The 16,873-nt window shown below is 33.4% G+C and overlaps 1 protein-coding gene across 8 annotated transcripts in view; it reads right to left on the bottom strand.

Moving 5' to 3' along the window:
• DOCK9 (dedicator of cytokinesis 9) overlaps nucleotides 1-16,873 on the bottom strand; it is a 144,185-nt gene that overhangs the window by 70,962 nt on the left and 56,350 nt on the right. For all 8 annotated transcript variants that reach the window (XM_062566824.1, XM_062566816.1, XM_062566820.1 and 5 more), the window contains 14 exons: nucleotides 14,875-15,049; nucleotides 13,379-13,446; nucleotides 9,281-9,355; nucleotides 9,020-9,160; nucleotides 8,435-8,635; nucleotides 8,165-8,287; nucleotides 5,395-5,477; nucleotides 4,837-4,959; nucleotides 3,024-3,103; nucleotides 2,757-2,944; nucleotides 2,576-2,641; nucleotides 1,407-1,499; nucleotides 1,015-1,138; nucleotides 607-728 (listed from right to left, as the gene is read on the bottom strand). In XM_062566824.1, coding sequence (XP_062422808.1) covers nucleotides 607-728; nucleotides 1,015-1,138; nucleotides 1,407-1,499; nucleotides 2,576-2,641; nucleotides 2,757-2,944; nucleotides 3,024-3,103; nucleotides 4,837-4,959; nucleotides 5,395-5,477; nucleotides 8,165-8,287; nucleotides 8,435-8,635; nucleotides 9,020-9,160; nucleotides 9,281-9,355; nucleotides 13,379-13,446; nucleotides 14,875-15,049 — 1,662 coding nt within the window. The remainder of the gene's footprint in view (nucleotides 1-606; nucleotides 729-1,014; nucleotides 1,139-1,406; nucleotides 1,500-2,575; nucleotides 2,642-2,756; nucleotides 2,945-3,023; nucleotides 3,104-4,836; nucleotides 4,960-5,394; nucleotides 5,478-8,164; nucleotides 8,288-8,434; nucleotides 8,636-9,019; nucleotides 9,161-9,280; nucleotides 9,356-13,378; nucleotides 13,447-14,874; nucleotides 15,050-16,873) is intronic.

Below are 16,873 nucleotides of genomic sequence, written 5' to 3'. Positions count from 1 at the left end.
AATCTTGCAAACTTTCTGCTTTGAAAAATAAAGCCATAATTTAATAGATTTAAATGAAGTATAAAGATTGAAAAAGTCTTATTCTTGCATCTAGATTTCTGTAGAAATACAGGGCTTACTGAAAGACGACAGCATGAAATACTAAGAAAAAGTTCAGTAAAAGACTTCAGATCATTTGCATGTCATCTTAAACTGAAAATAGCTGAATATATTTTAAAATTTGATTATGAGAGCTAGTTAGTGATTTTTACAAAGTCTGAAACTAAAACACCTCCTTAATACATCAGGTATGTAATAACAGAAATAACTACTTAACAGTTTAAACGATAAGCTGTATTAGGGCAGTTGACTCAAATTCTTGTAAACGTTGGAGTTCAGTTGTAAGTTTTGTCTCCAATGTGTGCTTGGGTTTGTTTGTTTCCTCCAAATGAGTTTCGTAATTTCTGCAAAGCATTCCTTTTCAGCTATATAAGAACATTTTTTCCACTAGAAAAGTAGTGGCTTAGAATTTTTGAACAGAACTGGGGAATTACAACTCGTTTTCAAGGTTTGTTCTTTTTGTTTTGTTTTGTTTTGGAAAGATTACATGAATTTTATATAGCATACCTTTCCAGTTCCCACTTCTTGATAACTAAGGTAGCCTGATGGAAGATTAGCTGATACTGGGATGTGTTGCTCGTTTGTCGCCACTCTTCCATCCTTTATTAGTGGAAGCCAAGAAAAGCCAACTACGAAATATGAGAAGAAAGTCATTTTAAGTATATTATAACTCTTAATATAAACTCATATGAAAGTCTTCTTGTACACTTCTGCTAAGCAATTCATAAACCAGAAAATGCTACTGTAAGACCCAAACACAATTTGAACACACAATTACAAATACTTAAAAAGGCTTGTCTCGGCAAGCTTAAAAGCATTTTATGGATGAATTCAACAGGATCTCAGGTTAGCAGATAAATGTACTGCATAAAACTTCCCCAACAGTTCCTGCAAGTAAAGTATTAGGAGACAAACCTTGCATTTCAACAACATCTTTCTTCTTTGTACTCCCTTTGCTTGAATTATCACAGCTGACATGGTAGAAGGTGAACAACAGATGATGTCTTTCATGTAACTGAGTTGGCAATTCTATTTTAATCTGAAAGGCAAAGAATCAGGGTCTTTGTCTTCAGTTAGAACAGTGACATAACACACTGCTTGCACAGAAGCTAGATGTCAGTCTACATCACTTCAGGTAAAATTTAAGAATAATCATACAAAGTTGACAAAATTTTACTTACAATGAAAAAAGGGCCTGACCACTCAAATAATCATCAATAACTTCACAGTCTTCAAAGATTTTCTGGTATTTTTGAAACTCAGAAAATATTTAACACGATAAAATTGATCTCATAAAGGTAGCTTACCTCATCATAAAACTCTGGATTTTGGTGGTGATGCAAAACAGCAGCAAATGCACTTCTAGTAAATACTGGTCCACCTGGCCTACCATAGATGCACTAATAACCAGAAAATATAAAAAAGGAGAGAGAGAAAAAAAAAAGACTATGATCCTTATTTACTTTCAGCCTGGAATCTGTTTCACCTAGAATTTTAAATATTTTAACTTATGTTACATGCTTAAATAAGATTGAAATTTTTGTAATAAAACTTTTATAGGTCAAAGATACATTGACTTTCAAAAACATCACAGATTTAACATGGATATAAACAGTGAGTAAAAACTAAGATTGCTGAGTAAACTGTATATCTTTCAAATGTGGAATTTACGTAAGTGCATTGTATTAAAAAGCAAATTATCTAATTACAAAAATGTTGACAAGATGAAGAACTGGCACATCCACAGTTTGGTCAAAGAACTGACAGCTCCTTTGAAAAATAATGACTACTGGAAGTGAATAAAGAGGCTTCAGAAAGGTGTCTAGAAGCTATCTGCGTCTGTGTTGCCCTTACACTCTAAACATTACTAGAGCTAGGAGGTCTTGCCTGTAATTCCCAACATGCTAAAAGCAACCCCCTCCACAAAGAAAAAACCCCTAAAACAAAACGAAGTTTGAATTAGGGACAACACTAGAAACAAATCTGATTCCTTTGCACAGGCAGAAGCTTACATAACCTGTAGTCTGCTTTTTCTTGTGCAGTAGAGTTGACTCTGTGATTTCCCCATGGGATTCCTATACATTTTTCTACTACTTTTCTTTTGGGCACCTTGACCTCCATTTCACCGTGGCAGATCAGGAACAAATACAGAGTTTGGCTCTGCAGTTGATCTAAAGTGTAATTGTTTTAATTTCTTAAGAATTCTTCCTATGGAGTAAGCATAAGCCGTCTTCCCTCCCCCAAGAAATTTATTCTTGGAATTTTGTTCATGTGAAGAAAGGAATTACTCTGACGGTTATGTAGTAATCTTTTATTTTAAGAACAAGCAAGTCATTTAAAAGTTACTCCTACACCAAATGCAAAGGAATAACAGAAAGCCGCTATCGCAAACCAGATAAATTATCAAGTATTACCACACTATTTTGCAAATTTCTCACTGTTTTCCGTGATCAGTCACCAAAAATCAAAGACTAACCTTTAAAGGCATAGAATCCTCTTCATCAGAATCCTTGAATTCAATGCATACTGCAATATTTCTAGCCTAAAGCAGTTTTCAGAAACAAAAACTCTTAATTAGAACAACTATCACAGAAATAGAATATGCAATCAATCTTAACCAAATTGAAGAGAAGAATGTACTGTTCTCCTATACTTACCTTTGCAAATGACTTTTGACCGTCATATTTCAAGTGTTTTGGATAAACATAAAGATGATTGTTGTAGATAGTGAAAGGCTGAGTATGTTTTGGTATACACGGAACAAATTCTTCTATTTCAAACGTTATTAGTGTCTTGGTACTGTTCTCAAACTGTTTCATGGGAATGTATGATGAGTTAACATAATCTGAAAATATATTAAAAACAATAAAAAACTGAAGAGAAAAAGCTTATTTGTCTATTTATCACTGTTTATTCACACTTACTTGGAAAATCTGGTGACACATTATCAATTGTAACATCCAGATTTCCTAAAATAACAGGAAGCTTGGCCATCTTTTCAGGTCTATAGGAAGGAAACAAACCCAAAAGTCAAGCTAAATGCAAATCTATCAGAAATACCAGAGAAAATAGGAAACAGAAGCAAAATTAATATCCTGAAATAGGATTGTGAGAGGAAAGGTGGTTTGGGGTGGATAACTGATCTGGTCTGGCTTTTTTTTTGTAAGATTCAGAGTTTTCTTTTCTTTTAATTTACAACAAAAATAGAACAAGGTAAAGTTTTATTCACAAATGTGAATAAAGTTAAGGAAATGCACAATGTTTTTCATTTTTTAAATCAAAATGAAAAACTTCATTAAAGATAAGTTTTGTCTGTCTTGTAGTAACTCAAGATCTTTTACAACATGGAGAGGTGCTATAATTAAGACTTTTTACATCTTTAACAGGCCTTTAATGGCATAAAACTGAGGGAAAGATTGGAAGGGAGAGAGAAATCAGTAAGTTAATAAAGCATGCCTTCCACACAGTAACCTTTTTCCTATCCCCTCCTTTTTCTAAAAAAATAACCCATCCTACAATTACCTACTACTAACGAGTCAACTATGAAATTTGCAATTGCAACTATGCAATTTTCATGTAGCTAATTCAGAAATATGATTTAAACTACGAGTACCCATGTTAAAACACCAGTGTAGAAACCTTTTAGTAGTAAACATAGTCAATAGTATCTTTTTTCTTTAATTATTACAAATAGAGTACATGCAACATTTTCCAAAAACACTATCCCTGTGATGTGAACCAAACAACCTACTTCTGGTTGGAGTCTGGATGCTAACTCCAGCAGCTTAGCCTTAGACATTACAATCACTTTCTTATTAAAATCCCAGTGAAATATTGTATGCAGTTCCACAAACAGGATGCTGAAATAACTTAATTCCTTAATTTCCTTAATTAAAAGTAATAAGATAGGCTAATTTACTGTATTAGTTTCAGATTCAATAATATTGTTTACGGCAAGGAGTACCAGTACATAGCAATTTCAATGCTATGTAAACCTTAATGAATCCTTAAGCAGTGTGCTGAAACAGAATTAAATAATATATTACAAATCTCAACTCCTTATGAAATTTGGTAAGCAAAAATAAAATAAAGAAGCTACATGTAAAGCCTTGTGAGATTTGCAATGACCAACTGTTAAAATTAACAGAACTCCAGGTAACTGTCACATATCAGAAATGGAAGTGCCTTTAGGAAGGAGCAAAGGCTGCTCTACTATATCATATCTATTTATAAGAAAGGAGATTAAAACCCAAAATATTGTAGTTCATTTAATATGGTCATCTGTCAGGAGGAGATTATTAAGCCTTTCACACAAAATGATAGAGTCTTTAGGAATATTTTATACAAAAGGATGACTGAAGTCCTGTTATTTAGGTTTCCTGAGCCACATGCAACACCAAAGAAGCTGGACCGGATACTGACAGAAATACTTGAATACTTTTCCATGAGAGGTAGCATGAACCAGAACAGAGTATACGTAACTGCTAATGTACAGCTAACTCAGGATATGATGCTTACTACACAGTTTTGACTTGTAGCACGTCAGTCATGCTTGTAGCACCCTGAACAGAACACTAACAAGAAGATCTGTAGCTTGTGTGAGGACCTTGAATATATGTGTACAACTGCAAATTTCAAGTGAAAATATAAGAATACATACATCAAAATATTACAAGCTGCAGTTGAAGATTATAAAAAAAAGAATACAAACTTTTAAAGTGAAGAAATTAAACTTACTTCCTGAAATCTGCTAACAACTTCAGCATGTCTTCATTTGAAAGTTTATTACTGTCTTGTCTGAACAGAGGAGAAAATCTTGCATTTTTGTCCAGTGTTCCTGAGGCATCTTTAAATAACGTCCTGAAAGTCAAAATCTTGCTTTCAGTTAAGTTCATATAAGGTTTAAAACATACTGCACCATCCTTCATATTAAATAGTTAATTTTCCTTTCATTGTGGCATACAAATAGCTCAGTCTAACAAATGTGAATAATATCATTCTTAATAAAAAATTTTAAGAACCCTGACAATGAAAAAGTAGGTAATATTCAAATAATTTGAACGATAATATAATGAATGTTTATAATTATTTCTCCCAATAGAGGTGTTAATCTTGCTTATCAGAAATCTATATTTAAAATAAAATAAGAAATAATCTAAATAGCATGTTAAGTTTTAAAAGAAGTGAAATGTAGAAGATTGTGCTAAAACAACAGTTAAAAAATACACACACACACACACACACACACACACACATATATATATATAGAGAGAGAGAGACAAGATCCATCCTTACCTAGCTGCCCAGGCAAAAGGCATTCTATATTGACCTAATCTCTGGCATGCCTGCTTAGCATTCTTCAAAACTTTCTGTGCAACCTGCAGGATACAAGTAGTAGCCAAGTTTTAAAGGGTATTTTTTTTTATACTGTAAACATGCAAGAAAACCTCCCACACATCTATACAGATATGAATTAGAAAATCATCTTTAGAAGACGAATACTAAGATTATGATAAAAAGATGAATGAAAATATGTCTAAACAATTCATTGCCAGTTAATCTGGGTCTACCGATTTCACGGGTCAAAACATATACCCATCTACCTCCTCTGATAATATATGTTTAACCACATAACGAAAAATGATGAGGAATAAGTCCTTTGATTTCTGCTTTCTTTAATTTGTAATTACTCAACAACTGATAATTCAACCATAAGAATATAAAAATGAGATGGAATAAAGAGAACAAATTGCAAAAGCAATTGGCTCTGATTATAAACCCACCAAATATATCCATTTACACCAAATAAATATTCATGACAAAACTGATTTTATAATATATGAAAACTAGGCTAACAATATTTGACTTAAGAAATCTAATTTTTTACTTTTTAGTGACAGATTTAACATTTTTATTCCAAGGAATTGACTAAGAAGAGCTTTTTCAATGACACATAAAAGTCATGCAAAAGGTAGGAGGCAGGATTTAACTGTTTTATTAAGACAAAATTGTGGTTGAAGAAGAAGATTTTTCCCTCGCTTACTTCCCTGTTCACTCCCATTCTATGTACTGGAATTCAGTTCTGCAGAGTAAATACTAAAATAGTATATAAACATGTATATTATAAGTGCCTACAGAATGTGAGAAGGAACTGTATTGAGATCTCACAGACAGTCTTAATTCCAGAATTTTACAATTTTGCAATTTTTTTGTTCATATTTTCTTTTTTTTTTAATTAACTTCTAAGTAAATAAAGAATCCCATTACATAGAATCAATATATATAACAATGAGAGCTAGAAACCAACTAGCCTGAGCTGGTCAACTGAGACCTGAGGCACTTGAGCTAAAGCAGAAGCTCCTGACAGAGCAGTAAGGTGCCCTGTTCCAAGTGCGCACACCAAGCAAAATTATTTGTTAGAGGCAGATAGACGGAATAAGCCTGCCTGAATACTATTCCTGATTTATGCTATTGACATTATGAAGAGCTGTTTCATTAGTGTGTCCTCCAGCCATTTCTCAATCACCCTTTCTTGTAAAATGGGAAACACCTAAAGCATAAAATCTTGATCAATGATCATGGTTAATTCACAGCAGACAGCAATGTTCAAGGGAAGAACAAGTGATCTCTTGGCTACAGAACTTGTTGCTTCCCTTTTCCTCTTTTCCTACGTGAAGTAGTAATTCTGCTGTGAGGCGGAACATGCTCATTGCACTGACATTCTGGGAGGCCTATGCAGCCGGGAAATTTTGTTCTTTGTTTCAAAATAATTCAACATAATCCCAAATAGCAAGAATAGAAAAAAAAAACAATTGAAGCTAAGTATTCAATTGTATAAGGTTATAAGCAAATGAAAACCGTAAGTGGACAGTATATGCAAATGTAACAACAAATGTTCCTCTTGGCTATTTCTGTAACACAGAGCAACATATTTCTAGTAGTCAGCATCAAATTACAGAATACTTAGGCATAACTAACCTTCCCATGTGGCTCAGGCACAAGACAACCAAAAACTAGGTACTCAATTCAGGTTTGTTTTTAACTCAGTAACTATCAGCATATATTTCCAAAACGCATTCCTAAAATACAAAGCTGCTGAATTCTAATGATAGTTGCAAAAATCTCAAGTATTTCTAGAAAACCAAATCAGTAGCCTGATCTATTTTAAGATTGACTGAAAAGTATAGTTTTCTGCATGTACCTTAGCCAGAATTGTATCAGTAGGAAAGTACACTGTTTGCCTGCAGAGACTTAAAGTTAATTCTTCCTTGTTCCATTTCACTAGCTGAGGACAGTATCAACAATACCTGCCATCACTTACAGAACTTTTCTCTTAATATCCTGGTTTAACTATTCAAGTACTACTGTAAATAAACAAAATTAGAACTCTATTGCTTCAGTGGCAGATAAGCAGCAGCAATGGGTAGAGCTTCTTTTAGATACATTGCAGAAAACAGATTAAAACGTTGTGTCATACAAGATCTCTGTAAAGTTGAGATGTTTCTGTGGTTTATCTCTTAAAGTGACTTGGAGATCACTCAAATATAGTGAACTATTTACAATGTAAAGAACAGTTTTAATGACCTCAGTGATTCTAAAGGAAAACACTAAAAGTGCCAATAAGAAAGTTACAGTAGAACTATGACCATGAAAAGGTCACATAAAACATAAGTTGGCAACAATAATATGACAAATAAGATATATTAACTACAAGAGGCATGAGGTTAATTTCTGGCCTATATTAAATATTTTATTGTTCAAAATTTCTGTATTCAATTTTCATTCTGAGGTTTAATATGGCTTTGTTAAATCAGGGATTTAAACAGCTTAATAAAGAGTGATCATAAAAAGCTAAGTAAATGTTTTCCTGTAGTATGCTAGACCATCTATAAAGTTTCAAGTAATAATTAGCTATTAATAATAACTAAACTTTACTAAAGCAAACCATCACAATATCTGAATAGTCTATAAAATAAACAAACTTTTGACTGACATTTATTCATTTCAAATCAACCTATCTTGCTTCAGTATTTTTTCCAACACCACAAAAAAATACGTAACATACCTTTGAAGAATCTGAACTTTTCATATATGGTTCAGCACAATGTGTAATACTTCCCTGCAATACTTTTTCTATTCTAGCCACAAGGAAAATGTCAGGATGAGGACATGTGACTGAAAATATTCCCTAAAAATAAAACAAGAGATAAATATAAAACACACACTCTTTTTACTTCACATAATGGAAAGTCATTTGAAACACATAAGAAAACTACTTCTATTCAAAATCCCAGTCAAATATTACTACTTCTTACCAAATACTACTACATCTTACCTGCTTTGGATATTGCAACACTGTTTCATGAATGCCTTGAATTCTGTGTAAGCTATCACCACTACCATTCATCATTTGTTGAGATGCATTGGATATCATGTGCCTTACTGAGATGTGGTTCAAATCAACATGGAAATCTGCTGAAATCTTCCGGTTATTTTTAATATCAAATAGTGATAATGTGACAAAGAAAGGTTCTACCTAGATGTTTTAAGAAAAGTGAAATGTCATTGCTGGTATCTATATTACCATAAAGACATAAATATGAAAAGAAAATGAGTATTATTTAAATACTTATTTAAATTACTTAAATAATTACATAGAATCATCATTCTGGTTACTATTAACAAGGTATAAAAGACCAAAAAAAAATTCTAATTTATATAACATGGCAAAAAGGTTAGTTGCAAAGTTACTTTTCTTAGAATTGAAGCTCTCGTTTTGATTGAAAGAAGTAGGAAAAAATAACCACAATATAAATTTCTCGATCACAACAAGGAATTTCTGCCATTAAATATAGCATCAATACTGATACTAAGAAATTTATTACTGTATTAAGAGAAAACAATTAGGCAAGTTATTTACATTTGTTGTTGGTCCCTCTTCATTTTCAGCAACACAGCTTTGCAAATTGAAAGATAAATCATTACACTTCACAAGAATTTTTTTTCCAAATTTCTCCTCGAATGGCTTTACTTCTGGTTCGATACCAGAAAAGTCAAGTTTCTTTAATTTAAAAAAAAAAAGAAAGAAAGAAAGAAAGAAAATAAAAAGTTAATTTAAGTTGTTCATCTTATAAGGATCAAAATAGAAACAAATAATCCACTTTCTTGTAAAATGTCTAACCTGTGCATCTGGATCCAAGGCAAAAAGTTTAACCCTGCTTTCACTTTTGAACTTGATTTCTGCTTCCCTGGTACTCTGTCCAACAGAAGGAAAAAAAGTCTTAATATCACACTACTAAATGGAAGTGGTTTTCAATTTTGTTCCTTTGTATGTGGTGCTGTAACTGCTTTTAATTCATGTACTCTTCTCTTCTTCATTGAGCTTTTCTTTAGTTTAAATTGCTCCATCACATCTGGAGAAGATTCCTCTCCTCTAATAGCTTTTCCAAGCCCCAAAACACGAAAACATACATCAGCAATGTTTAACTTTCAGAACACATGGAAGGCATACGGCAGTGTAGCCTCATACAGCATTTTGCCTCCTTAAATGAGAATAACTTGCATAAAATTATTCTAGAGTAACAAAGAAGTATGAATGTAGGTTAAAGTTCAGAGTGACATTCAGACCACAAGATTGCTCAGGAAGCAAGAGGTTAGCTAAATTAAGAAACACCATCAGAGCAAATTTTCTCGAGCTCTACTATGAAAGAAGTGGTTTTCCTGTGGCAGATGGAAAAAACCAAAAAACCCCAAAACACAAAACTCTCACCACTTAGAAGTCACTGCGTAAAGCTAGAAGGTACACCAATCCTTCCTGGGATTTCTGGATACCTACTTATTAACGGTAAAGTAAAAGTAAGGTGGAACAAAATAGAATGTGAAAAATGGTGGTATACATAGGTTACTCTTCCAATAAAAGAGATTATTTAAAGAATATTCTATGATTTTAAAGACACAGGACATAACAAGCGGATGTATGTATAAGCCAAAATTAGCAATGTAGTAGAGTTCCCATTCCTAAAGTGTAGCTGGCTAAACAGGAACACAAAGTACTACATTACAGACAGGTATCTATTTCTAGATTAACTTGTGCTTGTTAAAAGAAGTTACCAACCCAAAATGTTCATTACTGACCATCAGCTGGAAGTGATCTCCTGTCCATATCTGCTTTGCTGGAGTTTGGAGAAACTCCTGCTATGCCTCAAGCAAAAGAGAAAACATGCCAGCTCTATTTATCAACCTAAGACAGGAGTTTGAGACAGTTTCTAAAAGAAAATCAGACTTAATCGAGTGTTTTTACAAAACACTCATCAGCAGAAGTGGTGGATGATAAGAATAAACATTTGTCAGTTGAAAACAAATGAATTTGTATACCGTTAATCTAAGATTCTTCCACAGATCTATATATTAACTGACTACTTCCAGTTGCTATTGAAATGAATAATTTCTATATGCTTAACTTATATTACGGTAGTTCCTACAAAAATACACTGTACAGCACTGTAGATGCTATATGAACAGAAAACTTGTAGTCCCTACCAGTATGAGCTTATAATCTTTTTAAAGAAAGGAATCATAGTAGATTAATAAGTAAAGCAGGTCTCAGTGGCGAAAAAGATAAAATTATGAAGCCTTTACGGTTCCTGCACATTCAAATAGCCATAACTGTCACATATAAACCGACTAGCAGGTGCTAATGAGAATTTTCCAAGTGCATTACAGGTGAATTTCTGAGGTATTATTGGGAAAAAAAGATGCTTTAATGGATTTCATTTACCATTATCTTCAATGTACACCTGAGAAAAGGCAACAGTTGTGGAAGAAATGACCAAGACACTCCATCTCAGCAGAGTAATAGCAGATTTTGCTTGTTTAACATCTGTTATGACTGAGAAGTATGGAGCAAAACTGTGAAGCAGTTCGATAATTTGACAGGAAATTGGCATATACGTTTTGGAAAGGAAAAAGACAGCAGCAACAATGGAAGAGGAAGACGACCCAAGTCGAGCAACAAGCTAGGGTTTGCTTCAGCTAAACCATCTTGAGTGCTCTTTCACTTTATGCACTTAAGCAAAGACAAGACAAGACAAAAATATACTTTTTTGACTGACCGGCCTAGGCTTACATCAGTCAAAAGTCATGAACTGAAAATCTATGCACTCATTGACTTCACTTAGACATAGCAATGACTCTGCAATTAAATTTCCTCAACTGTAAACCAGAGATAATACTTGCCTACCTGAAGAAACACTAGGACAGTTATGGTTAAGTAGGTACTTGGATACACTGCTTATGACAGTCACATAGTTACCTTAAATAGATGTTTATTTTGTTTTTGATTATGAAATGAATATTATATTCATATTCATATTATGAATATGAAAAAAAAGGGGCATCCAACTCTTGGTATCTAAGTTACAAATAAAAGAAACATGAGGTAGGCAGGACAGAGACTGACATACGTGTGTACATGAGTGAACTGAAATGCACGATACCATCTTATTCAGCAATATTATAAAAGAACAGCTGCTGACAGAAAACAGAGCTTGGAGATGTACTCACAAGAGCTGAACCTTTCCTAGGAAGACTAGAGCTATTTTTTCCCCTATTGGCAGGTGCTTTAAAATCACCCCTGGAGGAATTTCTCTTTCCTCATTAGGATATGAGGCCAGCTATTCTGAAAATATTCCTCTTAGAACCAACAAAAATAGAGCAACTATCACCTAAAAGAAGGCTCAGTAGTGCATAGGTCTTCCTACACACTGGAAAAAAAAACAAGTGACAACTGAAAAGATGATGCAAGAAAGAATAGAGGACAAAAATCCTCAAAAAAATTAATAAAGTAATTAAATTAAAGCAAAGCTAATGCGAAAGAAAAAAAGATTTTCCCCTATATTTCTCCTCAAGAGAAAAGGCTACAAAACTATATTACAGTAAATCGTTTTGAAAAGTAGTATTTAGTAAAAATGAACTAGAACGGGAAAACTTAAAAATTAATTTTGAAGGAAACAAAAAAAATGTAAATGGGATCCATGGAATTAAAAAAAAAAAAAAAAAAAAAAGTCAAAGCTTACAGCTCTTCAAACAGCTCTTCAAAGACAACCTGACTGTACACATCACAATCACAATTTGTTTCCAAATGAAACCAGAGTACCACGCAGTCACTTTTTGTATACATGTACCTTTCTAAGTTGATTCCAAAAAATTACAGAAAGAATTACATCAGCCAGTTTGAGTACTAGCCTATCTAGTAGGCTATTCAAACTAAATCATTTGATGTTTTAGCTTCTGTGATAGAAAGTATTTGTTTTATTATTTACTCTAAGTTTATAAATTGCATTCTTTCACGAATAGTGACTATGTTAGAAAGACCATATGAAAGGAAGGGGAGAGTATTTTTGAGAATCTTCACTGAGAGAAGTTTCAAGACTGCAGGCTGTGGCACACAGAAGAAACAGTAAGGAAGTCACAGTAAGCAACAGAAACAGGTAACCACCTCCAGTCCTCAGGTCATTAAACAAAAATTTCCTGGGATCACAGAACTTTACTGAACTTGCTGCAACACAAAAGGCACTGATCTAAATGAAGCCAAGTATACAAGAGGGCAGGGGAAGAGTTTGTTATAAAATCTTTTTATTTCCATTCATCTTAACTACCAACTAGGAGTTCGCACTATATAACAAGTTAACTAATATGTTCATATTCTAATTCATTTCATATTCTAAAATTCAATGGAGTTTCAAAATCTTTTTGATGTTCTTTGGGAATTTATAGTAAGGGAAAGGTCTACAGAGTTCCAACTCAAAGGTCTGTCCTACTCAGAACTCTACCACACTTCTATAAGAACATAAGTATAAAGTAAGAATTATGCTAATAGAGAAACCATCCCTGAATTCCCCACCTAGTTACAAATAAAAGTATCCTAAACATATTAAGAACAGAATTTCATATTATCATTACTGCCCTGTATTGCTAATTGTAAAACTAAAGCTTGCTTTTAGTATAACCAGATTTATATAGGAATACTTTAGCACTTACTGTATGCAATACAACAAAAGCTGTTTATATAAATTTTTAAGACAGAAGTTAGTTCGCTTGCAAAAGCAGAAAATGCAGAAGCTTAATAACCATTTCTATTGCCTGAAGAGCTTCTAAGCTTTCAGAGTACCACAAATTGATTGGATGCTAGAAGGCAGTATCTTATTTTTACTGAAAGTTTAGGTGGCTAAATCTTATGTTTAGCATTTTATATCCTGAGTTCACATTTGCAATATATTACCTTGGCAATTTCAGGACAGTAGTTATCAAAACTACATGACGAGCTTTCCATTTTGCTTTGGTCATCATCTGCAATTACAAAACCATGTTAAAAGTCAAACAACAACTTGGAGAGTTCTGTAGCAAAGTTACTTTTGACTACTTTGCTCATAATTCTTACATCCTCAAAAGCAACAATGTTAACATAAACAGATTGTGGATTACTGCACCGTTTCGTTTTGATGCAGTTACTTCTTGGAAGATGTCACCAACTACTGTAGTTACATAAATTGGTAAAGTAGAAGTTATTTGCAATCTTACCTAAATAAATAGCTACTAGATTTAATACTAATTTTGATATCTATGTGGGGAAAGGAGATACTCAGTACACAAATTTACATTTTTCAGCACATGTTGTAACTTGATTTTAAAACAAAGTGCCTTTTCTCTGTTCATTCAGGTACTCAAGCCTATCATCCAACCATGAAGTTGCCAAAGCAACCATTCAGTTGCCTAAAAGCAGCTCAGTTTTCCAAGGTCATTTGGTGACCACTGGCTAAAATGTCATTCATACAGTTGCAGGCCTCTCCATTTCTGATTTGGTTTTGTTACAAACACATCACATTCAGTTCTGATGATCTTCATGTAAGACTGGTATCTTATCTGAAATTCTAACAATCCCTTTTGCTGTATCATACTGTTTTTAAGTAGCAATTCCTTAAAAAACCTCTTCCATTTTCTTCTGTATACACATGCACTTAGTCTGGTGATAAAAGGATAATCTAGATGGCCTCTTGTGAATTCTTCCTTTTTGAGAGTGCATTACAAAGGGAATGGGGAGCAGACTATCAACTATACCTGTATCTCATTCCTTACAGATGTCTGCCTCATCTATTCTTAAATGGATCCAACAAGAAAAGATTCTACACCCACTCACTTCCTGAAGTGCAGAAATAGTATCTGTGGTCAAGGGAATTGTATCTAAATTAAAACTCCCTCACTGTAACCACAATTTCTTCTGCTCTCTAGAGTGGACACATAACAGCTTCCATTTCCAGCAGCATTTTTTGTGTTATAAGACAAGTCCATTCTCAGTCTTCTTTTTTCCTTAAACTATTTGACTCCTGATTTTCCCTTGTAGGTTCTATTTTCTAGACTATAGATCATTCTCATTACCCTCTTCTGGTCTTCACTCAATTGGAACCAATACAGAACAGTGCCATGTGGACATTTGTTTTGAAGCAGCTTACATTACTGAATGCATGCTAGTGAACAGCTCAGTTGTTGGCTTTTTTTCTTAATTAAATTGATGCAAGTTTAACATGGCGTCTGCACCAGTTTATGTCCAAATGATGCAACTCTCATCAATTCAACAGCAAAAAGATCTGTAATTTTTACTACCAAAGAAAAGGAAATAAACAGCCAAAAGATATTGCCTTTCCTTATGAATGCATGTATATAGACATTGTCACATAAATGTACCATCATTTTGGTATTATTACTGGAAACTCTGCTTACCCTCATGAGATTCTCCATTTCTTTTTTCTTGCATTGCAGCCTCAAAGTTAAGCTGAAGGATTTTGTTCAGCGTGTTTATCCATTCTTCCATCTCCAGTTCACTGTCTGCAGCTAAAAGGTAACTACTCTTGTCTTGCATCTTCAGCTCAAATGCAAAACGTCTGACTTTATTGTTCTAAATTAAAATAAAAGATCTTTCTATATCTTTACTTTACATCCTGTCTTCCCACAAACTGAAGTAATTTGTCTAGTACAAACGTCTGTCATATCATTTGACAAAAATATACAGTCCAATATTTTGAACAAATGCATTTAAATTACACATTTTCATTTCTGACATTTGACCTTTTTGAAGTTTCTTACTCTGCTGTGACAACAGGAACTACCTTTAAAGAGTAAGCAGCCAAAGAACTAGATGAACTTAAAAAAAAAAAATCATACAATAGAAACTAATTCCTCCTTCTACAAAAGATTCAGCCTGAAACATGTAATTCTGTTCCTTAAAAAAAAAAAAAAAAAAAAAAAAAAAAAAAAAAAAGCATTGCTGCCTTAAAAAAAATAGGCATTTCCACTGATTTCAAGTCAGATCACTGAAAAGTACAGCGGAGTCCTTACTTTTTATTAAAAAAAAAAAAAAAAAAAAAAAACGACTTTTATTATTGTTTTCCTCTTCCATTAAATGGAAGTGGAATTTCACTTGTGCAGAAATCACTTTTTCCCCAAATGGTTTTCTAGACATGCAATGTCAGTAAGTAACAGTAAATAATGAATAAAATAAATCAGCCAGAAGGGAGACAGGACATAACTGACAATAATAAAATCATGCATCTCAAATAGTATCACTATGCATAGTATCTTATAGTTCAAAATTTGATTTCTTTGACCCTCACCAAAGCTCCAAATAAAGCAAACAGTTATCTCCAATACCATTTATTCTAGCCATTTATATCTGAATGACTTCTTGGCTTCACAGAAGTGCACATTCAGTGATTTTGTTTTTTTCCTAACTTTGATCCAGAATTGGTCTCAAATTTCTACATGCAATTCTGGAAATCCAGAGTGCTAAGATTACCTGGCTGCTCATACTATAAAATACACTATAGTTTTTAAGACATAAGTCAACTATAAGCCTGTAAGAGTCTGAAGTATTTTTTTGCTTAGAAACTATTGTATGGACCTAAAACCCCACCTGCAGTAGAAACATGAACAACATAGGAAGGGGAGGAGAAAATGACAGAGTTTGAGATTACTTCAGGTCTCTTCAACTGATAGAATAGAATGTCCAGTGCTTCTCAGAAAGAGAAGCACTGATGTAAAAACAAAGGATTTTCAGTTAAAAAAAAAAGAAAGAAAAGAAAGAAAAAAGAAAAAAAAGAAAAAGCACAGATGATATTAAAATGCTCAAAGGGCCAGCAAAAATTTACTACAGGTCAAGTTTTTGCTTTTTGGCTTTTTTTTTTTTTTTTTTGAGTAAGTTTGATGAGCTTACTACATAACATTTTCACTTCCTCAAAAAAATTCAGTCCACAAAGCGTTTAAGTGTGTGTTAACATCACTGAGTCCAAAGAATCAAAACGTTTTAATGTAGGAAGAAATCTGAAGAACTGCTCTAAAATCCTCCACAGTAAGAAAAGACAAATGCTAAAGAAAACTGTGTGTGTGGGTGCCTATTTTGGTTATCAAACCTCACTATCTTTGTTACATTTCTTGCACATATACTGGATTCACGCATTCACTGCACTGAAATCAAACCTATCTGTGGGTACTCAGTGAATCGAATGTGTATTTCTTTCATCCGTAACTTCTAAAAATCTCAGTGTTTCTGACAATGCAACCTATAAAATGTTGTACTGCCTACAATAGTCTGTACCACAGCTACAGGCTGAGAAAGGAACAGCCCAGAAAATGGAGAATGTATGCTATTAGAGAGAGGAGGGCCAAGGCAGAGGAAACCTTACCACAAGAGCAGAAGGAAAGATCCACTATAAGAAGTACAATG

Source organism: Rhea pennata, chromosome 1, assembly GCF_028389875.1.
Source record: "Rhea pennata isolate bPtePen1 chromosome 1, bPtePen1.pri, whole genome shotgun sequence".
Classification (NCBI taxonomy): domain Eukaryota; kingdom Metazoa; phylum Chordata; class Aves; order Rheiformes; family Rheidae; genus Rhea; species Rhea pennata.
This window is presented reverse-complemented; position numbering and strand designations above follow the sequence as displayed.